General features: G+C 34.7%; 1 protein-coding gene across 5 annotated transcripts in view; it reads left to right on the plus strand.

Moving 5' to 3' along the window:
- Window positions 1–25,811, plus strand: part of KLHL8 (kelch like family member 8) — a 72,553-nt gene extending 46,742 nt beyond the window's left edge. For 3 of the 5 annotated variants that reach the window (XM_042935965.1, XM_042935963.1, XM_042935964.1), the window contains exons 3-10: window positions 7,991–8,539; window positions 10,122–10,308; window positions 12,677–12,820; window positions 14,018–14,129; window positions 19,840–20,008; window positions 20,230–20,389; window positions 22,440–22,641; window positions 22,887–25,811. In XM_042935965.1, the coding sequence (XP_042791899.1) occupies window positions 7,991–8,539; window positions 10,122–10,308; window positions 12,677–12,820; window positions 14,018–14,129; window positions 19,840–20,008; window positions 20,230–20,389; window positions 22,440–22,641; window positions 22,887–23,010 (1,647 nt within the window). In that variant the 3' untranslated portion in view covers window positions 23,011–25,811. The remainder of the gene's footprint in view (window positions 1–7,990; window positions 8,540–10,121; window positions 10,309–12,676; window positions 12,821–14,017; window positions 14,130–19,839; window positions 20,009–20,229; window positions 20,390–22,439; window positions 22,642–22,886) is intronic. The other 2 variants (XM_042935966.1, XM_042935967.1) reach the window with 2 other exon arrangements.
- Window positions 25,812–26,038: the final 227 nt, after the last annotated feature.

The raw sequence follows: 26,038 nt of genomic DNA on the forward strand, positions 1-26,038 counted from the left end.
TTCTTCTTTTTCAAACTCTTTATTGTATTATGAAAAATGAGGGATTCTATAACCATAGAGGGTGAATTTTTGGTATCATACTTATTATAGTCAAAATGATTTTAGTCTCAATCCTTTTTTATTGAAAGTGAAAGGATATAAAGGAAGGTGAGTAAAGGAGGATTAGCACAAGGTAAACTTGTACTTATTAAGTATTAATATTCATTATTTCATAGTTAATTTAACTTCTGAGAGTTCTGGACCTTACAACAACAAATAGTTATTATTACTGAAATTAATAAATTGCTGTTGACCAGTAAGCTTTTAACTTGTGTATTTAAAAATCCTGGTATACTCACTTACTCTTAATGTAAGTTAAAAGTTAGGAATTCTTGGTTGTTTACTCAGCTGCAGTAGTATTTTAGTACGTGTTCCTATTCTGGTAATTTAATCTCTACTTTAAAACAATGGTCTCTTAAGTGAGATTCTCTATACCTGATAATGAAGTACAATCTATTTAGACTTGGATGAAAAAGTGTAGTAAGTTTTAAGTCTGTGGTCTATAGACCACATGTTGTGTTATTCTGCTGCAAAAGACAGTTTTAGTAAAATTGGAAAAGTGATAAAACAGTGTGGAAGTCTAATTGTTCCTCATTACTTGTTTAAAGTACTTTTACTATTCTTATATCTCAGTGTAATATTAAATTTTTTTTGATGATTCATATGCATCCATGAAGCATTTTCCACATTTGATTTGCCACTTTGGGATCTCTTAAATTTTGCTTTTGCTTTTGCTTTTGATCAGACAGCTTTTTAAAGCTGAGTCATAGGGATGGAAAGCATACTTGAAGAATCAGACCAGAGAATACTCAACAGGAGTCTATAAACTGAAAGCATAAGCTTTGAATTTTAGGTCCAGAATGTCCAGGGGTATAGTATTATACTGTGGATAAATGAGCTATATTCTCTTTCCTTAAACTGTTACTGGTTTTATGTATTTCTAGGCCCTAAGATTTTGAGAAGAAAACCATTATATAATTCTAGCTCTGTGTGAAATTTAGCTATGTATATCTATTTTAATGTAGAACACTTAAGTTCTTTTGTTCTGTATGTATATTGTTTAATTTTATGCCATTGCTCTAATTTTTAACTGTGGTGTGAGATTCAGTGACCCACACTGGCTTTAGCAAAAATAAAAATGTAAAATAGATTGTTGGAATTCAGTTATCATTCAGCAAATGGAAAATAATTAGAGTATTGATTTTATAAATTTTATAACTGAATTTTAGAATAATTTATATAACATATAACATACTGCATATAGATATTAAGTGAAAAATAGGGATATAGCCACTTAAGGACAACTCATAACTTTGTTTATTGTGTAACTTTAGCAATAGATTGAAATAAAAACTCCCAAAGAGTCAGTGGTTGAAAATTAAAATACTATGTTTTAAACACTGACAGGGGCGCATAGGTGGCTCAGTTGGTTAAGTGTCCAACTCTTGATTTCAGCTCAGGTCATGAGCTCGTGGTTCATGGGATCGAGTCCCACATTGCGCTCTGCCCTGGCAGTGCAGGGTCTGCGTGGGATTCTTTCTATCTCTCTCTTTCTTCCCTTTCCCTGCGCATTCTCCCTCTCTCAAAATAAATAAACATGAAAAAAATTAAAAAAAAAAAAAGTAAACAGTGACCTGAGAAACACTTCATTAGGCATGAGAATCACTTCAGTAATTTAAAGGGATCATCATTTTTATTTTTTCATCTGTAAAATTAGAGTGATGATTAGGTTTTTGTGAGGAATAAGTGAATTGGTACAAGTAACGTCCTTATGGCAGTGCTTGGTACATAATAATAAGTATCAGCTCTTTGGATCATTATGTATACTACTATAATAGTTCCAAGAGTATCAGATAATCCTGCCTATCGTGTATTCTGTTCCTATTGATTAGAAAGTGTTACAACTTAATCTCTTAACAGGTCTCTTACTGGATTTGTTTCTTCTTAATTCTTTTTTTTTTTAATTTTTTTAGCATTTATTCATTTTTGAGAGACCGAGAGAGACAGAGAATGAGTGGGGAAGGGGCAGAGAAAGAGAGAGAGAGAGAGACACAGAATCACAAGCAGGCTCCAGGCTCTGAGCTGTCAGCACAGAGCCCAACACGGGGCTCAAACTTCAGAACCGTGAGTTCATGACCTGAGCTGAAGTCGGACACAACCGACTGAGCCACCCAGGCGCCCTGTGGATTTGTTTCTTAATTCTAATTCAACATTTCTTCAACTGTCAGAATTTAACTGTCATAGAACAATTAAGTCAATAGGATTACAGATAATTCATAATGCCCTGTTTAACATAAATTTCACTTTTTATATTCATCTAACCTTAAGGATTATTCTCTGATATAAAGTCATCTCCTATTGTTTTTTTAATTAGTATGTTTCCTTTGACCATTATTGCTTTTAAGGCAAACATTTTAGAAAGACAGTTATTGGGGCACCCAGCTGGCTCCGTCAGTGGAGTGTGCAACTCTTGATCTCAGAGTTGTAAGTTTGAGCCTTTGTATGTAGAAATTACTTAAAAAGAAAATCTTTAAAAAAAAAAAAACAACAGTTATCCAGATATATTTTATTGTCCATATATAAGGTCATTAGCCAATTTTAAAATTCCAAAATGAGCACTTATATTGGAAACAAAAAAAAAAGTTTATTTAGCAGATACTTACTAAGGTCTTACTGTAGTATGTGGAGAGTATAAATAAATTTGAGTAATATTCTGTTCTTGCCTTGAGGGTATTTGAAATTTATCCAGAGAAAGGCACATACACACCTAACTATAATATAATTTAGTGATTATCATTTTTGTGTTATTTTTATGGCAGCATAGGAGAGATCTATGAATTATGCCTGAAAGGTGATTGGAAAGGCTTCACATAAGAGATTATTATCTTGAGGTCATTCCAGGGAGAGGTGAAATTTGCTTATATATTTTATTTGTTTATTAGGGAAAACATTTTATTTCTTAATTTATTTCTTAGATGTTTATTTTAAGAGAGAGAGCACGAGCAGGGGAGGGGCAGAGAGAGAGAGGGAGAGAGAGAATCCTAAACAGGCCCCACTTCCAGCACGGAGTCTGACATGGAAGTCGATCACATGACCCTGGGATCATGACCTGAGCTGAAATCAGGAGTTCGTTGCTTAACTGACTGAGCCACCCAGGTGCCCCAGTGGAAACATTTTAAAGAATATATCCAGTAACAGGTCTAAAATTATATAGGGGGGAAGCTTTCTTAAGGGCAGCAGTTTGGTGATAAAAGACAGGGGAATTTGTCTTGCAGAGGTTGCATAGCACTCATGCTTAAACCATGTGTTCTAGGTCAACAAAAGTAACGTTTACAAAGATGCTTCTACTTCTTTATGATAGTTTGAGGAAATGTAATTGTTTTTATTAAAGATCATAGTTAAATTTTACTTGAAGAGATTAACAGAGATTATTAGACGAAGGAAACTCCCTAACTTGTTGATGCTTCCACTGAATAGTTTTATTCATATTATTTGGCTTCTTCTTCTTTTTTTGAAAATACATGTTTCTTTGAGTTGTTAAAGTAAACATTTATAGGATTTGGATAAATATTTTCAAGATTGTGTTATAATTTTTTGGTGTCAAACTTCCAAATGACCAGGTAAGAATAAGTACTCTGAAAGATTGCAGGGAAACAAAATATGTGAACTGCATTATAGTACCATACTTCCAATAGGTAGAAATGATAAAATTATTATCCTTATAAATGTAACAGTTAACTCCTGATGGGAAGGCAGACATAATCTAATGAAATGATAAATGAGAAGGTGATTCTGTCTTTGACACTTAAGCATTCTATGTTAAGCTGTCTAATGAATGTTCATCTTTCTGACATTCAAGTAATAAATTGATATTTTAACTTTTTTCATGTTGCTCAGAAGGTGTATTTAAATACTTATATTAGTAGATTCTTGTTTATTTGACCCCTAAAATGTTATCCATCGTTTCCATTGTGCAGGTTTTTCTAATGAATGTAGTAAGATTAACCAAGATTGTAGCATAGTGAATGTGGCTAGACATTATAATGTGATAATTCACTACATGTAAGCCAAACTATCTTGGTTTTGTATATCTAACCCCTTCTTGACCTTGGCTGTAAAATGCTATTTTGACTATTCAAACTGATTAAAATTGGTGGATTATCGAAAAGAGTAGCTAAGAGGTTAAAAGGACAAAATTAACAAGGGATTAAAACTGAGAAATTAGAATATAGCTTCTAAACAAACATAAAAGACGGGCATTTGGATTTTTTTCTTCCACTCTATTTCTGTCTCACTGTTTGTCTTCTGCATTTTTATTTCAGTGTAGTTCTCAAACACTTAGTTTTAATTAAATGGCATAATTATGAACATTTCAAACTAATACACTTTAGTTTTTGTTTCAATGATTTAAAAACAAGTTTAGTGTATTTGTAAATGATTTTTAACAGTCTGTATTAATGGGATTTTACAATTAATACTTAGAAGTAAAGTGAACCTATGTAATAACAACTAGTTCACAAAAGAATAGTTACCAGAATGACCAAATGTTAAAAAAGTATTAAGTATTAAGGGGGCACCTGGGTGGCTCAGTTGGTTAAGCATCTGACTCTTGATTTCAGCTCAGGTTATGATCTCACAGTTTGTGGGTTTGAGCCCCACATTGGGCTCTGTGCTGACAGTGCGGAGCCTGCTTGAGATTCTCTCTCTGCACCTCTCTCCCTCTCTCTCTCTCTCTCTCTCTCAAAAAAAAAAAAAAAAAAAGAGTGGGTGTATTATCTTTAATCACTTTGGGGGTGTGATTGTGTGTGTATTAAATATTCAAGTTTTAGTTATTGAATCAAGAAATTAAAATAGAGTTGTTGAGGAACAAAGTCTTATGAACAGTATGAAAATAATTTGTGGACCATTGATTTGTACAGTTGGGGTGAGAAGGTAGTGTTAAAATAATGTTTATCTGGAAACTGTAGAATTGTTTTATGTAATGGCATGTTGGCAAATTTAAGCAGATTTATGCCATGTGAGGTTTACAGATATTTGCATAGAAACTAAATCTCAATGGTGGCATGTGCAGAATATTTTAAAAAAGGATATTTTCAGCCTGTTTTTAAAATGCTTAATATCAGATTTCAGATCCCATTTTAGGGCTTAAGTGAATTTGAAAACATGCCAAGCTTTCTGCTTTAGTATAGGGTGCAACTTGAGTCTCAGTAAAATCTGAATCTTACCTGTGGATTCTTTTAAAAAATTAAATGCAATATAACCAACAGAGATGATAATCTTGTATTTGTTTTTTTTGTTTGTTTTCTTTTTATAATGTTTATTTATTTTTGAAAGGCAGAGACAGAACGTGAGCAGGCAAGGGGCAAAGAGAGGGAGACACAAAATCCGAAGCAGGCTCCAGGCTCCGAGCTGCCAGCACAGAGCCTGACGCTGGGCTCAAACTCACGAACCACAAGATCATGACCTAAGCTGAAGTCAGCTGCCCAACCGACTGAGCCACCCAGACGCCCCATAATCTTGTATTTGTTGAAGGGATATTCATTCTTCCTCCACATTAGTGAGAAAAAGTCAGGAGGAACATTTATAAACAAAAGCATTTATTATACATTGTAATACTCCTCAGGCCTTTTTCTTTAGAAGTTCTCATTTTAAAATTCATTCCCAAATAATGAGACACAACTGTAAGTGTATTACATAGTCAAAATGCTACATGAAAACAGGAATATTGGTAAAACACTAGCCTACTGTATTTAATTTTCTTTTTTTTTTTTTTTTTTTTTTTTAATTTTTTTTTTTTTCAACGTTTTTTATTTATTTTTTGGGACAGAGAGAGACAGAGCATGAATGGGGGAGGGGCAGAGAGAGAGGGAGACACAGAATCGGAAACAGGCTCCAGGCTCCGAGCCATCAGCCCAGAGCCTGACGCGGGGCTCGAACTCACGGACCGCGAGATCGTGACCTGGCTGAAGTCGGACGCTTAACCGACTGCGCCACCCAGGCGCCCCTAATTTTCTTTTTTAATGTTTGTTTATTTTTGAGAGGGAGACAGAGCATGAGCAGGGGAGGGGCGGAAGGAGAGAGGGAGACACAGAATCCGAAGCAGGCTCCAGGCTCTGAACTGTCAGCACAGAGCCTGATGTGGGGCTCAAACTCACAGACTTTAAGATCATGACCTGAGCTGAAGTTGGACACTCAACCGACTGAGCCACCCAGGTGTCCTGTAGCCTACTGTATTTAAAGATTACCTAACACAAAGTGCTAAGAAAACTGGGTAACTACTGCTGTGTTAATAAGGAGATAACTGGTACTCAGTACCAGAACTTCCAGATGGAAATAAAGGTGTATGTATAAAACATAAAACCCTAAAAATACTAGAATACCTGAAGTTAATGTGTTTAATATTAAGCATAGCATCTAAGGCAGAAATTATAAAGACAAAGATTGGTTTGATTGTGTAAAAATCTAGAGGGGTTGACTAAAAAAGCACACCATAAAAGAGAAAATTTTGAACTAATATATGGCAAACGACTCACACTCTAAATATATGAGGAGTTCTTACAAAAACATAAGAAAAAACTCATAGAATAAGTTTATAGAAGAGGTAAAAATAGCCCAAAATTAATGAATGATTCGATGATATTAGTATAAGATAAACTAAAATAGATAATATTTTCATGCATTAAATTAACAAATACTTTTTAATAAGTTAGTACTCAGAATATGGCACAAATATTGTAGGGAGATCAGAGATGGACAGTTTAGCAGTCTGTATCCCAAACTGTGCCTATCCTTTGAAATACCATTTCTTTTTAGGATTTTATCTGTAGGAAATTAAATAGAGTGTGAATAAAGTTTCAATTACAGCAAAACTTACTACAGTGTCACTTACAATAGCAAACTATTGACAGTAGTGTAATTTTTTAGGAAATAAGGTAAAATTTTAGTGTTTAAGTTTATTTATTTAGAGCAGAGGAGGGACAGAGAAGGAGAGGGGGAAGAGCATCCCAAGCAGGCTCTACACTGTCAGCGTGGAGCCAATTCATGGCTCAAACTCACGAACTGTGAGATCATGACCTGAGCTGAAATCAAGAGTTGGACGCTTAACCAGCTGATCCATCCAGGTGTCCTTTCATTGTTATTCTGTTTTTTATACTATTTCAAAATAATTTAATAAGGAATGAAAAAAACTTTATTTAAGCTCATAGTAAATACTACTAAATAGTGGTCTGTTTACTTTGTGCTTCAATTTTCTCACTGATAAACTGTGGTTATATAATAATGCCTACTCATAGGGGCATTGGGACAATTAAGTGAGTTAATTAATATGTGAAAAGCACTTAGAACAGTGCCTGACATGATGACTGCGGTTGATAATACGGTGTTGTATATTTGAAAGTTGCTAAGAGAGGAAATCTTAAAAGTTCTTGTTACAGGGAAAGATAAAATTCAGAATTATGTGAGGTGTTAGATGTTTACTAAACATTGTGATAATCATTCCATTATATATACATACATCAAATCATTATGTTGTTTAACTTAAACTTACATAATGTTAGATGTCAATTATATCCACAAAACTGGAAAGCTTTTTTTTAGAAAAGGGACTCACAGACCAAAAACAAGAATAGTGCCCAAGTAGTGCTAGATGATGTATGCTGTTCTTCTTCATTCACAGAATGCTTCTGAAATTTGAGATTAATACAGAAAATCAGCTTACCAAATATACATTGTGGATAGAAGTGTAGAAGATAAGGGGCTAATCTGGAAGAAGAAAGTTGCCTGACTTTAAGAAATTGCCCTACATTAAAATAAGTGACCAAAGGATTACACTGTTAAACAAATACACTAAATTTGTGTGAAGTTTTTGTTCCTGCTACAACAGATGCTCAATGCTGATGTAAAACTGATTTTGATATTAAACTGTCTCCTTTTGTTTGTTTGTTTTGAACAGGTTGGCTCAAAGCTAATCTCTTGTCACAAACTAGTATTGGCTTGTGTTATCCCTTACTTCAGAGCCATGTTTCTCTCTGAAATGGCTGAAGCCAAGCAAACACTGATTGAGATCAGAGATTTTGATGGTGATGCAATAGAAGACTTGGTAAAGTTTGTCTATTCTTCAAGGCTCACTTTGACTGTTGACAATGTCCAACCTCTTTTATATGCAGCCTGTATTCTACAGGTTGAACTGGTGGCTAGAGCTTGTTGTGAATACATGAAGTTACATTTTCATCCCTCCAACTGCCTGGCGGTAAGAGCCTTTGCAGAAAGTCACAATCGAATAGACTTAATGGACATGGCGGATCAGTATGCCTGTGAGCATTTTACTGAAGTGGTGGAGTGTGAAGACTTTGTGAGTGTGTCACCCCAGCATCTCCATAAGCTTTTGTCCTCCAGTGATCTAAATATTGAGAATGAAAAGCAGGTCTATAGTGCAGCCATCAAGTGGCTTCTTGCCAATCCTCAGCATCATTCCAAATGGTTGGATGAAACACTTGCACAGGTAGGGGCTGAAATAAGATTGTGTATAGAAATGAAATGATATGGAAGCAAATTAACATGTGTCATTTATCAAGAAAAGTGCAGACTACCCGAAGGAATATAGAAATCATTGTGTAATATGATGTGAAAATGGCTTTCTGTTTACTTTTCTGTTTATTCCCTATGCTGTTTAAGGATAAGTCTGAATTGCATTTAATTAGAAATATCATTCTTTGCTTTTTAACTTGAATGGGTTTCTTGTTTTTAAAGTTTCTTCCTTCCTTTCTTTTCTTTCTTTGTTTCTTCCTTTCTTTCGTCCTTTCATTTCCTTCCTTCCTTCCTTTCTTCTTTCTTCTTTCTTTCTTTTCTCTTTTCTTTTCTTTTCTTTTCTTTTCTTTTCTTTTCTTTTCTTTTCTTTTCTTTTCTTTTCTTTTCTTTCTTTTGAGGGAGAGTGAGCACAAGTTGGGGAGGGTCAGAGAGAGAGGGAGACACGGAATCTGAAGCAGGCCCCAGGCTCTGACTGTCAGCACAGAGCCTGATGCAGGGCTTGAACTCACGAGTCGTGAGATCATGACCTGAGCTGAAGTCGCAATTTTAACCCACTGAGCCACCCAGGCACCCCTAACATGAATGTTTAAAATAGCCCTTTGAGATTGCAGTACTGAATATTTTATTTATGTTGATAGAAAATGGTTCTGAGGAAACAGCTCTAAATAACTATTGTTTTATGATGAAGTTTCTAAATTTTAGTGAATTTCTTATTTGGAAAGAACCACAAGACATCACTTTCCATTTTCTTTTCTCACCACAGTTTTACTTTTGTAACCTCAGAAACATGGCTGTTTTTTATTTATTTGTTTATCTACTTATTGTCAACAGGGTAACTTGGATCGGGAGATAATAGGCCTTAGAATTACTTTGAATATGTTTGTCAACAAAAACAAAAAGTTTTATTATCTTGAAGCTATATCTTATTTGTGTGAATGCTTATATACTTTTAACTCAAAATCATATTTCCTGGTTTGATCATCCCCTTTATTCGCTAGAAAATCAGTGCATCTTTAAGGGAAGAATGGTGAGTGCCTCTACTGAAAGAAGGGATGCATCCCTGATTTAGTATATAACCTTACAAGGTCATTGATTTGAAGAAAACAACGCTTGTTTAATATTATGACTGTTTCTGTTTTAGAAAGAAATCACATTTCCATTTGTTCAGTCTTAGCTTTAAAAGGCAAAAGAACAAAACATAGCGATTTTGTTTTGATTGCACCTTTTCTCTAGCAGCAGTGTGGCCTTGTGATTCTGACACAACCATTTTTGGAAGTAAGTAACTTGAATGAAGACATTGAATTATTTTATCCAGTCTACTTAAATCTGTTTTTAAAGAGGAGAAGATGCATTTAACATATAATCTGATTTCATCAGTGCACCGTACTGAAAAATCACTATAGAACTTGGCTCATTGAACTTCACTCACATGTTAGAAAGGCTTTGTGAGGTAAATGAGTTTAAAAAAGAGAACATAAACATACTACAGTTGAAGTAGAGAATGAGCTCTCTAATTACAACTTAAACTTCATATTCACAACTATTCATGATCTTAGGTTCGTCTGCCGCTGTTGCCAGTTGATTTTCTTATGGGTGTTGTGGCAAAAGAACAGATTGTCAAGCAAAATCTAAAATGTAGAGATTTATTGGATGAAGCAAGAAATTACCATCTTCATCTGAGTAGCAGAGCAGTACCTGACTTTGAATATTCCATTCGGACTACTCCAAGGAAACATACTGCTGGTAATGAAATTATTCATTTTATCACCTACTTGAAGGTTCTTTATGGTATCTGAATATTGGTTATGTATGCCCAAACTTAATTCTAAGGGGGCACCTGGGTGGTTCAGTCAGTTGGTTGTCCGACTCTTGGTTTTGGCTCGGGTCATGATCTCATGGTTTGTGGGTTCGAGCCCCGTGTTGGGCTCTGTGCTGACGGTGCAGAGCCTGCTTGGGATTCTCTTTTTCCCTCTCTTTCTGCCCCTTCCCCATGCTCACCCTCTCTCAAAAATAAATAAACTTAAATAAAAATAGTGAATTAGTGGGGCGCTTGGGTGGCTCAGTCGGTTAAGCGTCTGACTTTGGCTCAGGTTATGATCTCACGGTTCATGAGTTCAAGCCCCATATTGGGCTCTGTGCTGACAGTTCAGAGCCTGGAGCCTGCTTCGGATTCTGTGTCTCCCACTCTCTCTGTCTCTCCCCTGCTCACACTCTGTCTCTCTCTCAAAAGTAAAATAAATTAAAAAAAATTAAAAAAATATTGAATTGGAAAAGATGGCAAAGCAGTTTTAGACATTTTTTTAATGTAGTCATTTGGCAAATATTTATCTAGTGCCTACCACATGCCAAGTTCTGGGGCAGGCATCAGAAATGCAGATACACATAGCCAGCCCTATTTTGAGAGAACATGCAGTCTGATCTAGGGAAATAGACATGTGAATAAAAAAATGCACTGAAGTATTAAAGGGACGTTGATATATTCACAAGTATAATGGGAAACACAAAAGAGTGGTTATTTTTACCTTGGAAGGGTCAGAAAAGGTTTTATAGAGAAAGTAAACCTTAGTTTTGAATAATAAACAGACGTTTTCCTAGGTGCCAGTTAAGGAAAGGGGTATTCGGTTCCTTTTGCATCTCTTGAATGTCTAGTACATACCAGGCACTGTGATAGCCCTGATTAGTACAAAATATAAGTTAACATATAGTCCTAACCTATCTTGGACTCTGGAGACAGATATCAGCATAATCATTTCTAAACTGTGTTAAGTGAATTATATTACCAAAAATTGCCATTGGAACCATTGAGGATGAGCACTGTATGCATGTTGCAGAAACATGAAATTTAAGACAAAGAGAGGGAGAAGATCAGGTTAGACAGTGCAACAAGGCCTTTATGCTGTGCTGGCTTTATCTTGTAGGGCATTGATTCTCAAAGTATAAAGGAAGTGGTGGCCCCTGGCCCAGCAGCATCAGCATTCACTTGGGAACTTGTTAGGAATACAGATTCTTGGATCTACTCCACACCTATTGAATCAGAAACTCTGGGGGTCAGGCCCATAAATCTGGTTTATGCCTTCCAGATGATTCTGTAAACTTCACTGAAGTTTTGATATTTGTTAGATTGCAGTGAAATATGTATAAAATAAAAATTGCCATTTTAACCATTTAAAAAAAGTGTTTATCCATTTAGAGAGAGAGAGAGAAAGAGGGAGAGAGAGTGAGTGTGTGAAGCAGGAAAGGGGCAGAAAGAGGAGAGAATCCCAAGCAGGCTCTCCACTGTCAATGCAGAGCCAGAGCTGGAGACGGGGCTCCATCCCACGAACTGTGAGATCACGATTTGAGCCGAAATCAAGAGCCAGACACTTAATCTACTGAGCCATCCAGGCACCCTTAACCATTTTTAAATGCATATAGTTTAGTGACATTCACTAAAGTTTTTAAGAACTACTGATGTAGGTAATGGAAAGCTGTTGAAAGAGTCTTGTAATCAGTTTACTCTGTTGACAGTCTGAAAGCCAAAAGACTACTACATGGGACATCAAGTAGAAATGTGGCTTAGATATCTAGCTTGGAAGGCATTATGATACAGATGGAATTTAAAATCAAGGAATGAATGTACTTTTCCTGTGTGATCATGAAGTATGTGAGAAGTAGGCTGAGGATGAAATATGGGAAACATGTGAAAGAGAAATTATTGGAGACAAAAGGAAACCTTGATATTATGGAAATCAGAAGAGTTAAGGAGTTTCCCCCAAAACAGGGTGATCAACATATCAAATGTGGCAGTTGTATTCAATAAGAAATTAACTTAGGAGTTTACTGGATATAGTTATGACCTTAGCAACAGAAATTTTACAGAGTGGGTGAAGATCTAAACCATACTATAATGAGATGTTTGCAAACAGAGATAGCTGATGTATCCTATTTGAGACATTGAAATTGGGAAAAAGAAAATCAGATTTTTTAGTAACAATGACATTGAAGTTATCCAAGTAACTCATTTTTTTAGCAGTTCATCAAAATTTTGACTTTCTAAGTATTTTTTCCACACTAATTTTTAAAAAATTAGGGAGCTATAATTTTGATCTCTATTTTGTGGCTTTACCTTCAGGTGTGCTGTTTTGTGTAGGTGGTAGAGGTGGATCTGGTGACCCCTTTCGCAGTATTGAATGCTATTCTATCAACAAAAATAGTTGGTTTTTTGGGCCAGAAATGAATAGTCGAAGGCGACACGTCGGTGTAATCTCTGTGGAAGGTAGGTCCATTATTGTCTTAAGTCATAGCACATGATGATAACGCTTTTTATAAATATGTAAACTTTGACAATTTCTTTCTGTAAGAAAATTGCTAAATTATAAAATGTTTCAATATTATCAATAAAATATTTGGGTGGTGATTATTTACTTGCCTTATGCCCATAGATGCTCAGCGAACAATCTCTTGCATGTAGATGCTTCAGTGGGAGATGAGTAGTAGGGAGAAGGGAGTTAAAATAAAGAGTTAAACTCTTTTGAGTTATATTTGCAAAATAAACTAAGGAAAAGTGTTTATTGAACTCAAATATATATCAGCTTTTTTCTATATATTTATTATTATTTTTTTTTTTTTAATTTTTTTTTTAAACGTTTATTTATTTTTGAGACAGAGAGAGACAGAGCATGAACAGGGGAGGGACAGAGAGAGAGGGAGACACAGAATCTGAAACAGGCTCCAGGCTCTGAGCTGTCAGCACAGAGCCCGACGTGGGGCTCGAACTCACGGACCGTGAGATCATGACCTGAGCTGAAGTCGGCCGCTCAACCGGCTGAGCCACCCAGGCGCCCCTCTATATATTTATTATTGAAATTATATATATATTTTTACTGGTTACTGAAAATGAAATAATTACAGAAACATGGATAAATTGTTAGGAGACTTGAAAAATTAACTTTTTTTCTGATTATAGAAGCTTTTTTGGGGGAAATTTGAAAACATTCTAATAAGTAAAAATCATCTATAATCCAAACACCCAGAAATAATCCTAGTTGACATTTTTGTATATAATCTTTACAGTTATTGTATGTGTATTTTTAATAATTTCATTTAGAAAAAGTTTGATCATATGTATTGAATTTTATATTTTCTTTAACATACTGAGCATTTTAAAAATTTTATCAAACATTCTTTGAAAGCATGATTAGTGATTTTATCTACTAAGTAATAAGTTGGGAAACCTAAGGTAGGATAGTGTTTGAGCATTTAAGTAACTTCATATACAGCAGCACATTCCAGGCATTTTATTAAGTAGAAGCTTATAATTATTTTAATTTGACTATTTAACTGACATTAATTCATGATGTTGAACAGAAGAATAGTTTGAAATTCTCATGCTATTCTAATTATATGTTGAGTATAAATCTATATAACAGTTTACTTACTTGGAATCAAATGAAAATGCTTCTCTATTTGACAGGTAAAGTGTATGCAGTAGGTGGACATGATGGCAATGAACATTTAGGTAGCATGGAGATGTTTGATCCTCTCACTAATAAATGGATGATGAAGGCTTCAATGAACACAAAGAGGTGAATCAGCATGGAAATTTTTTTTGATTTGTTGGAAAATAAAGCTCTCAATAATTTAAAGGGCTAATTTTCTGCTTTTTACACTTTTAGAAACTTAAAATACCTTCTTAAACACATTTTGTTAAAGCATCCGTTGAGAATATATTTTAAATTTTTATATTTTAGAATATAGTAACAATTGATATAGTTTCCATGTAAACCTGAGCATTGACTTTTTTTTTTTTTTTACTTTTAACTGTGAAATAATTTTAGGTTTTCAGAAAAGTTGCAAAAATAGTAGAGTTCCTGTATACCAATGGTTCTCAACTAAAGATGATTTCACTCCCATTTTGGAATGCTTGGCAATACCTGGAGACATTTTTGGTTGTCATAGTTTGGGGTCGGGGATGTTGGGGGAGTTGTTGCTGGCATCTAGTTGAGAGAGGCTAAGGATGCTGCTAAAAATCCTGTAATGCACAAGAAAGCTCCCCACAGCAAAGAATTTTCTAGCCCCAAATGTCAGTAGTGCTGAGATAGAGAAATCCTGCTGTATATACTCTTTAACTAGTACCTATAATGTTGACATCTTACACCATTGTGGTACAATTATTTGAACCAGGTAACTAACATTAATACAAAGATATTAATTAATCCGTAGACCTTATTCAACTTTTGCCAGTTTTTCCACATATTCCTATGCTTTGAATTGGTTTTTCTTATCTAGTTATATTGGCTATTAATCTAATTCAGCATGAATAGTAGCAGAGATAGTAGGCATTTCTATCTTATTCTTGATCTTAGTAGAAATGTCTCTGATGTTTCCCTAGTAAATGAGATACTGGCTTTAGGACTAAGGCATAGTATTTTAACATGTTAAGAAAATATCTCTCATTTTTTACTTATTTTTTATTAGCATTAATATTTAAACTTTTCATCTACAGTAAATTGAAATATATGTTGCTAAGTGGATCAGTCTAAAGAGGAGAAAGATTTGCAGTAGCATGACTTAGTGGATGTTGACTAGCCTGTTCAGAATTTTTTTAATGACTATTCTATCGAATTTTCAGGTATCTTAAGGTGGTATCAAGGTTCAAAAGCATAGTAGACCAAACATACTCTAAATTGATAGGCAGTAATACTTAAAAATATTAAGGTTACAGGTTAAAAGTCTGCTTTAGATATTATGAAATATACCAGTACAACATGGTGGAAAACCAGGTTTGCAATTAATTTATGTTTCTTATGGAGAAAAGTACATGAACCAATATGAAGCACAGCTCTTAAAAAAAAAGAAAGAAAGAAAGAAAGAAAGAAAGAGAAAGAAAGAAAGAAAGAAAGAAAAGGAAAATGAATACAGTGTAGTTGCCTGTCTTGAGAAGTGGAGTCTTTATATCAAGGAAGATTGTAGTGGTATTCTTTATGCTGATCTGTATCTATAGCTGGGGTCTCGGTGGGATATATACAACATCATTTGGGAGATGGTAATAAAAGTTAGACTCTATACTTTTTTATTGCATCCTTTTAAATTTATTCTGATTGGATTTTTTAAATGAATTTAACCTGCTAATACAGTAATATATGTTTATCATTTGAAAATAATTATGGCAAATGGGTGCACACAAAAATTGTTGTAAATGTGAGAGTTATAACCTGGGATGCATGCAAGGACTAGCAGGTTAGTAAGAAACCTGAAAACTGTGTCATATAAAAAATTGTTGAAGATTTTTGGTTTGGAGAGAGGATTTTTAAATTTTATTTTACTTCCAGTGTAGTTACCATACTGTGTTATGTTAGTTTCAGGTGTACAATATAATGATTTAACAGTTTCACCCGTTCCCTACCCACCTCCCCATTGGTACCATCTGTTTGTTCTCTATATTTAAGAGTCTGTTTTTTGGTTTGTTTCTCCTTTTTTTTTGTTCCTTTGTTCCTTTGTTTTATTTTCTTAAATTCCACATATGAGTGAAATCATACGGTATTTATCTTTCTCTGGCTGGCTTATTTTGCTTAGCACTGTACTCTCTAGTTCCATCTGTGTTGTTGCAGATAGCAAGATTTCATTCCTTTTTATGGTTGAGTAATATTTTTTGTATGTATATACCACATCTTCTTTATCCATTCATCTATTGATGGATACTTGGTCAGGTTCCATAGCTTGGCTATTATAAATAATGCTGCAGTAAGCATAGGGATGCATATTTTCCTTCAAATTAGTGTTTTTATATCCTTTGGGTAAATACCCAGTACTGGATATTAGGGTAGTTCTATTTGTAATGTTTTGAGGAACCTCCGTACTGTCTTCCATAGTGGTTGCACCAGTTTGCATTCCCATCAATGCACAAGGATTTCTTTTATTCTGTATCCTTGCCAACATTGTTGTTTCTTCTGTTTTTGATTTTCAGCCATTCTGAGAGGCGTGAAGTGGTATCTCATTGTGGTTTTGATTTGCATTTCCCTGATGATCATTGATGTTGAGCATCTTTCCATGTGTCTTTTGGTCATCTGGATGTCTTCTTTGGAGAAATGTCTGTGTGTGTCTTCTGCCCATTTTTAAATTGGATTATTATTATTATTATTATTTTGGTGTTGTGTAAGTTCTTCATATATTTTGGATACTAGCCCTTTATTGGATATGTCATTTGCAGGTATCTTCTCCCATTCAATATATTTTAGTTTTGTTGGTTGTTTCCTTTGCTGTGCAGAAGCTTTTTATTTTGATGTAATCCCAGTAGGTTATTTTTGCTTTTGTTTCCCTTGCCTCAGGAGACATAAGTATAAAGATGTTGCTATGATCAACGTTAGAGAAAGTACTGCCTTTGCTCTCTTGTAGGATTTTTATGGTTTCAGGCCTCACATGTTGGTCCAAGTCTTGGCTAAAAACCAGCTTAGCATCATGATAAAAAGGCAAGGGTATAAAAATTAAAAGTGTACTTTAGAATTTTCTCCCATGTTTTAATCTACACATTATAATTTAAGCTATTGGTAGTTACTATGTAGCATAAATTCAGTTCTATTAAAGTATTAAAATGTTATTTCTAAGTAAGTGACAAGTAATAGTGTATTTTAAGACCAGTTTTTTTCTTCCCTAGGATTCTTTCTCCTTGTGAAGAAAAAAGAAAAGCTAAAAATCTCTTTTCAGCAGAACTCTCTTCACATTTCCATCTAATATCTCATACTATAACATGAGAAGAAAACCCAGTTAAAAACATTTTATGTTAAATTAATTAAAAATAGAAAATTAGATGTTAGTGTATCCCCATGTGCAGTTCAGTTTAAAATTGCTCATCACGAGGCGCCTGGGTAGCTCAGTTGGTTAAGTGTCTGACTTTGGCTCAGGTCATGATCTCATGGTTTGTGGGTTCAAGTCCCACCATCAGTGCACAGCCTGCTGTTTATCCTCTGTCTCCCTTTCTCTCTGCCCCTTCCTCACTCACTCAAAAAAACAAAAACATTAAAAAAAATAATAAAATTGTTCATTTTCGTATTAGCCATTTTTAACTCTTACAGAATGTTGCTACAGTTTGCAAACCTTGATATAAACCTCAATATTTGAAGTTAGGTTTTATTAGTTTGGGTTTGTTTCTTTAAATAAAATTGCAAGATAAAATTAAGGTGTTTTGAATTTTATTCTCTGTACAAAGCTGCTCTTAGGCAAGATTTTCAGTATTTATCCAGATAACTCTTTTTCTTCCATTACGTTTTCACTCTGAATCAAGAAGGCAGAATTACTCTCATATCTAGGTTTATGTGAATTATTGAGCTGTCTTTGACATCCTCACTCTATTTGCTGAATTGTGAATTTGAAAAAGGAAAAGGAAAAGGTAATCTAATTTAATCTCCCATGTGGTGCAAAATAGATATTATTTTAACAAATACACATATAATTCATGTAATTCACTGGGAGGAATTACAGAATGCTCCATTACATTTATTAGAAATATAAATAAATGTTACCATAAATCCATGGAAGGAATGAAATTACCTTGGGAGAGAAAGTAAAAGTGATAAGAGGCCTTAGGGAACTTCAAAATTTGACGATGAAGTAGAAAAGAAGGCGCTGATAAAGGAAACAGAATAGTACCAGCCAGAGATTTAGGAGGGAATTCACACGTGTGATTTCATGAAGATCAACAGAGTTTTGAGTAGTAGGAGATAGCCAATATGTCATATGCTCTTGTGGTTTGGGATGGTGGTGGGGAGGGAGATTTATCTGGCACACGTCTGCCACGATATAACACCTGTATGTCCTAGCATGCACACACATATTCACACACCTGTGAGTTTTTATTGCCACAGTATTTTGTAAGTCATTGCTTGATACTCAAGAGAAAAGAGGTTAAGGGGACTGAAAATGAGTAACAACATTATCTTTAAGAATTCTTCCTAGGATTCTCTTTAATTAAAGAGTTAGAATCTCAGTTAAACAGCTGTGCTCTCCAGTAATATAGCTAATACATAGCACTAAATATGGGCCAGTTGCCATTCTAAGTGCTTTACCTATATTAACTCAATACCACCCATGTCTGCTCCTTTCTCAAATGGGTTACAGATGAAGAAGCAAGGTAGTAGATGTTTATAAAATATACTGCTTTATCCAAAGTACATACCAACTCAGGGACGGATTATAGTTTCAGAATAGTTTAAATCTTTTTTTTTTTTAACATTTATTTTTGAGACAGAGAGAGACAGAGCATGAATGGGGGAGGGTCAGAGAGAGGGAGACACAGAATCTGAAACAGGCTTCAGGCTCTGAGCTGTCAGCACAGAGCCCGACGCGGGGCTCAAACTCACGGACCGCAAGATCATGACCTGAGCCAAAGTTGGCCGCTTAACTGACTGAGCCACCCAGTCGCCCCAGTTTTAGAATAGTTTAAATTTTGATTGCTTTGAATGTGTTTTTTAAGAAATTGATGGAATTTTTTTTCTGGTCACCATTACAGTGAGTTAGCTTTTAACAAGGGCTGTCTCCTTCTTTTCAAAAAGAGAAATAAATGCCCATCAGAAGTAAACCAATGTGATATAAATCATGTAATATAAAAATTGATTCTTTTGTGTGGTACAGTGAAACCCTGCATCAAAACACGTGCTCTGATGGGCACCTGGGTGGCTCAGTTGGTTAAGTGTCAGACTTCGCTCAGGTCATGATCTCACACTTTGTGAGTTGGAGCCCCGCGTCAGGCTCTGTGCTGACAGCTCAGAGCCTGGAGCCTGCTTCGGATTCTGTGTCTCCCTCTCTCTCTGCCCCTCACCTGCTCACGCTGTGTCTCTCTCTCTCTCTCAAAAATAAATAAACATTAAACAATTAAAAAAAAAAAAACAATAACACGTGCTCTGCAATTACATTAATTTAGAATTGAGATTGACTTCTGACCTCCATAGCAAAATATGTGTCAGTTCATTAATCTCTTATTATGCAGCTGTGTGTTTTGCTAATTGAATGTTTTGGACTCCACTTATGGTATTTTGTTGGGTTTTACTTTATTTCATTTGAGTTTAAAGTAACCTGTGTAGGCTGCATATTATAAAACTCCAGAGGGCACTGTTCATATAGAGTCATACAGTTTGGCAGCCTTGTAGTCATCTGTTTAGAAGCTTTGATAAATCTAAAAATAATTGGGAAAAAACACTGAGGTTTAACAAAGTAAACGACTTCCTGTTAGCATGATATTTTCACTACTTTTTTCCTGGAAACACAACTGGATGCTAAAGTGTGTTTTTATTGTCTTTGCAGGCGAGGCATAGCCTTGGCCTCCTTGGGAGGTCCAATTTATGCAATTGGAGGGTTAGATGACAACACTTGCTTCAATGATGTAGAGAGATACGATATAGAATCTGATCAATGGAGTACAGTGGCACCAATGAATACTCCCCGTGGAGGAGTTGGCTCTGTGGCTCTTATAGTAAGTTATGTGGCAGTTTGCTTATTGGATTGCATCATGTTACATCCCTAACCAAATAAGGAAAAGTCTGCTATATTCATTTCTCCAGGATGCAGAGATTGATTGCACACCATATTATGTCATGAAACGCTGCTTTCTTGCACAGTCCAGTCTACCATTAAGACCACATATAAATCATTTAAAAATCTAATGTCATGTGTTTTTATTTTTTCTTTATTTAGAACCATGTTTATGCAGTAGGTGGCAATGATGGAGTTGCTTCTTTATCTAGTGTGGAGAGGTATGATCCACATCTGGATAAGTGGATAGAAGTTAAAGAAATGGGTCAACGAAGAGCAGGCAATGGAGTTAGTGAGCTCCATGGTTGCTTATATGTTGTTGGTGAGTGGATGGTATTTCTCTAGTTTAATTTATTGAAGGATATACAATGATAGTGTCATAGGACAACACAATAACACAGATTATGTTGCAGTTAGGCTCAAGTGGAATTAGTCCTAAGATTTGCTTTTGAATTATTAAGGTTCACATTCATGCTTTTTTGTTTACATCTTCATCTTTCATGTTTAAAATTTCTACTGTCATATTTTTACTAGGAGTAGCAAATATATCTAGAGTAGAAGATTATACTTAAGATATATGTTTTTTAATGTAAGGACACAAATGTGCTTTGCTATAATCTTTAAAGATCTAAGACATTTTTTCTCATCTTCATTTCAAGGGAATTATGTTGACTTCTTTAAGCAAATGCTTTTTGACTCACTGAACTGCAGAATTGGAAGGAACCATAGGGCAGTGCTTTCTCAAACTTTAATATGCATATGAATATTCTGGAGATACTGTTAAACTGCAAGGAAGGAGCCCAGATTCTGTATTTCTAAGAGCTCCCAAGTGATAATCAATGCTGCTTCTGGTCCATTCAGCACACTTTCATTAGCAGGGTTTTAAAGAACTATGAAATGGGAATAATAGAATTACTAATGAGGATTAATGAGAATTATCTTTGAAAGACTTATTCTAAGAATTAGCGATAATATATATGAAGCATCTCAAACTGCATCTGGTACTTTGTAGCTACCCAGTTAATAGATAGCAATATTGTGATTGCTAATTCCCTTCTTTACAGAGAAACATAACATAAACATAATGTGAACTTATCTTACATGATGTGTTATGTAAATGTAAAATGTTTAGTGTTACATAACTTACAGTTCTTGATAAGGAAATGTGGGATAGTATTAGCATTGAAATATCTGCAAGTAATAGAAGTAATGTTTCTATGTGTTTATGTGTATTAAAGAAAAGAAATAACATAATTTACCTTCAGATCCTATCTGACCATCATAGCTTTGTGAGGTAGCAGAGACTCAGCATGAATAAATTACTCATAGTCACATGCCTGTACTACTGACAAAGCTGGAATTTGAACTTGAGTCTATGAGAAACCAGAGTTCTTGCAGCACACCACTGCTGTCTCTCACAGCTCCCTGTTTAGGAGAGCTGTCCCTATTTTGGTCATGGTGGTAATGATACTACTGTATGCATTTGTCAATATTTATTGAATTATGCACATAAAATTGGTGAATTTTACCTCACTTAAGTTGATTTAGTAAAGTTAAATCCATTAGAGAGTTAACTGTTGGTTGTTGCTTTTTTGTTTTTTTACTGACCTTGTTTCTAAATAGACTGATCGTTATAGCAATACTTCCTGTCCTCAGGAAAATAGGCTTACTTGCTCAGGAGAGTTATTACTCATGTAGACTGAGATGGAGTCTAAAAAGAGGCACAGTTATCTTTAAAGGAAAAAACCCTCAGGAATATAATAAGTAACATTGTTAGAATGATATATGGAGAGGACTGTCATCATCTAGAATATGTAGCATAAAGATGTAGTTTTGGCAAAAATTGGTGGAAATTCAGTCATAGCCATCTCTGTAATTATGAAGGCCATTAACAGTATTAAGGGAAACAGTTGGAAAACTTTAACATATCTAAGTGAGTCAAATGATTCAGTGGTAGTTTATTCTCTTCTCAAGCCCTCTGTTTAAAAATATGATACACACTGTACACATAGAGAAGGAATCTCGGTACTATCTTCCTTACCTCTAGGAGGCTTAAGGACAAATTATATAAATGTTTGTGGGGGTTTTTTCTTCTAAATTATCTGCTTAGAGACAGGGACTTCGAGTTTTTCCACTTTAAGATTTTTAATCTTAGTAGTGAGGTAAAATACTATCTAAATTATCTCGAATTGTAGAAAATGTCTGATTGGACTTGGTAGTGATGATGGGCATTGGGGTGAATTTTTTCCTGGATTTTCTCTATTTTCTAAAATGTCAGAAGATTTGGTTGTAGAAGCTATTGGATTGAAATTTAATAGTTAATTTCTATGAGATGTAGTACTATTAAAAATCTTTTTTTTTTTTTAATATAGGTGGTTTTGATGATAATTCTCCTCTGAGTTCAGTTGAGCGGTATGATCCCCGAAGCAACAAGTGGGATTATGTAGCAGCACTTACCACTCCCAGGGGTGGCGTGGGGATCGCAACAGTGATGGGCAGAATCTTTGCAGTTGGTGGTCATAATGGCAACGCATACTTAAATACAGTGGAAGCATTTGACCCAGTGCTGAATAGGTAATTTTCATGTTTTCCATATGCTTTAATGGGATCTTCCAGTAGCAAATTACTCCAGAGTGCTAAAATACTTACAGTCATAGCTATTAATTTAAAACATTTGGGGTATCTTATCTCCCTGAGGAAACTTGCTGCCTTTCAAAACCAGTCTCAATAATAGGGAGTTTTTGTTTTCAGTTAGCATTTTGAGTAAAATAAATCATGCTTTGTTTTAGGATAACACACTTTTCCCTATATCTTTACAGGTGGGAGTTGGTTGGATCTGTGTCTCACTGCAGAGCTGGAGCAGGTGTAGCTGTGTGCGCCTGTCTAACTAGCCAAATTCGAGATGTAGGTCATGGATCGAATAATGTGGTGGACTGTATGTGATTTGAGGTCTAGCCACCAACAATTTAGTCATATTTCATATGCAGGAAAGACAACCAAGGTTTTGTATGATCACTTTTGAACAGTTTTCACTACTGCTAGAGCCTTATTTTAAATGGAAGCTGTTGTAGTGTGACTAAATGCAGCATTTAGATGGTAGCTGAAGAATTATTAGTAATAAAGATAAATTTGATACTTCCCACTTTAGCAAATAATGGGATAGGGAAGGAAAACAATCTAACCTGAAATCATACCTCCTCTGAAAAATGTTTAAAAAAGTACAAAAACCTTGAAATCCCTTTTTAAAAACATTTTGGATAAATCAAAATGTAAAATGGAATCATTTCCATTTTGCCTGAGTTTTATCTTTCCTTTTGCCTAAAAGTGTTGACTGTAGGCAGTGGACTTTTCCTAGAGGGGTGATTAGAACCTATTCATCAACACAAGTATATTATATCAGGATACATGAGAGACCTCCTTTTGAAGATCATTTCTACTTGGTGCTGATGAATTTATGCCTTGCTTTTTTCTAGATGTCAGTTTTTAAATTTCTTGGATATTTACAGAAGTAGAAAAAATGTTTAATCTTTCTCAGTGCCACTAGCTGAATTTTCAGAAGCTTTATGGGAGAGCTATCCAAGCGCTTAATTTCAGTTTGACTTGTTAGGGCACCAAATACCTAGCTGAACTAATTCCATCTAAATAAATCTATACCTTCATTTTTTCATCTCATATGGAAAGATTTGTTTATTAGCAAAAATTGAATCAGAGGAAATGGCTTTAGAGTTAATATTATTCTAGTGCCCAGTTGAGACACCTTGAAAAGAAATGGTGTCAATTACATGACTCACTGAGAGAAATCTGAAAATATTTCTTTAGTTTAATCATTTGGTTTTGAGCCCAGGATTATTATCTTTCCATTTTGCTCTTTTTTTTTAAACAGTATCAAACATGAGTTTATTTATTATCAGAAAATGAATGCATTTTTACAAAAATTCTTTACAGAGTGTGGTTTACAGAATGTGGTTCAAGTCCATCATTACCAATAAAAGATATTGTTGGTAAAAACAGAGAAAGATTGAAACTACTGTTTTTTCTGTATAATTAATCCCCTCCAGTATATTTATTGAGCTTCAACTGAAAATATTTCTGTTCATTAATTCGAAGCCAGGATATTGATAAACCTATTGATTTAACAGCTCTTCATGGTTTTAACCAGTATTATAAAATGGCCTATTCATTATATGTGAATATTTATATAAATATTTATGAAGAATATTAAAATATTCTGTTTTGTATTTGTAATGCACTTTGGTACCTTTTTTCCAGGCCTTCCTAAATTTTCCTGTCGTCATGCTTCAGAATTTAGTGTAGTTTCATTGCTGGCAGTCATCTGGTTCACAAAGAATGAGGGCAGTGAGGAACATTACCCCCATCCATCCAACTCTGAAGTTCATTGCCTAGTAACTCTGATGGCCTTCATTAAAAGGCAACCTCAAGAGTACCTGGCTAGCTCAGTCAGAAGAGCATGCTACTCTTGATCTCAGGGTCATGAGAGCATGCCTCATGTGGGATATAGAGATTACTTAACATAAATTTTAAGACTTAAAAAAAAAACAAAACAACCTGGGCTTGTCAGTACAGCAGGGTAGAAAGCCACATTACAAAAGCCAGTGCCTATTTGGTATATTAGACCAAAAAAATAAAAAATAGTAAGAGGGCTAGCAGATAAAGGTCTTTCATGAGGCAGATTTAAAAGTTCCTAAATTGTGCCTTTTTTTTTTTTTTTTTTTTGCTATCAGCTCATAGGCAAGTTCGTAAGTCATTGCTAGACTTGAATCAGTGTTCTCTTGTGTAACTATAACCATATTTCAGTCAGTCCCCAAAGCATTTAACTCAATAGCACTCAGTGGACAGGTTATAAACTAGCTGGATATGGAGAATAAATCTCAACACCTGGCTTCAACTGTCTATTTCTTATGTCTCATGGAATTCTTGTGAATAATGCTTGTCTGGCTGTGGTTACTAATATGTTTTACTTTTATTTTGTGGGAGAGGGGATCTCATTGATCTTACTGTTTCTAAGATTATTTAAAATGCTTTTTTTCTTTAATATATTTCTGCCTAGCACATGTAGAGTTTAGGAGCATAAAGGTGTTACATTTGTTTCTGGTTTTTATTATACTATAGTCATCTAACATACTAAATTGGTACCCTGGCTACTCATAAAATAGGAACTACTCATAAGGGAAGTAAAGTGAAGTAAAGGAAACATGTAGCTGTCTGTTATATTATGTGTAGATACTTAGGAGCATAGTCTTGAAGGACCTGACAATAGTATGAAAAGATAAATAGTGGAATCAATATACGCAGTTTATTAAAGACACATTTTTGAGATAGGAAATGACAATCAGGCTGAAGGACTCCTGCAATTGAAAGATAATTATATTCATAGGAATAAAGACATGACATTATCAAAACAATATGGCTACTTAATTGTGAGGCCTTTCATTTTAACCTTTGATGTTAATAGGAATACCAAACAGTGATCTGAAATAGAGATAACATTCTGAAATAAAGAAAAATTCTGGAAAAAAATTTAAAAAAGGTTCACATATTATTTTTCTTCAAGAAGAATTGTAGATGTGTGGTTCTCCCATAAAGTCATTAAAGCCACTGCTTTCCTATATGGTACTGCCACTTTAAATTACTTGATATTGTTTTTTACTAACTTCACTGTACTCTGCATAACTGATTATTTTAAATTATTTTAAGTGTTTGAATAAACTTTGTATTGTACTCCCTCTAAGGAGTATTATTTATTCTCTTAATTCCCACACAAATTTATAATGCTGTTAAATGCCTAGATAAGAGATTGTTGACATTACATAAACTCCTCTTGGAAATGGTAAACTTAAGAATTTTCTTTGTTCCTTTTTCTTCGTGTCTTATAGAGAATGCATTAAGAATCTAATTCATATCTTTTAAGTTAAGAATGTTTCCTGTGATTTCTTACATCAGACTCCTAAGG

Source organism: Panthera leo, chromosome B1, assembly GCF_018350215.1.
Source record: "Panthera leo isolate Ple1 chromosome B1, P.leo_Ple1_pat1.1, whole genome shotgun sequence".
In the NCBI taxonomy this organism is placed as follows: Eukaryota; Metazoa; Chordata; class Mammalia; order Carnivora; family Felidae; genus Panthera; species Panthera leo.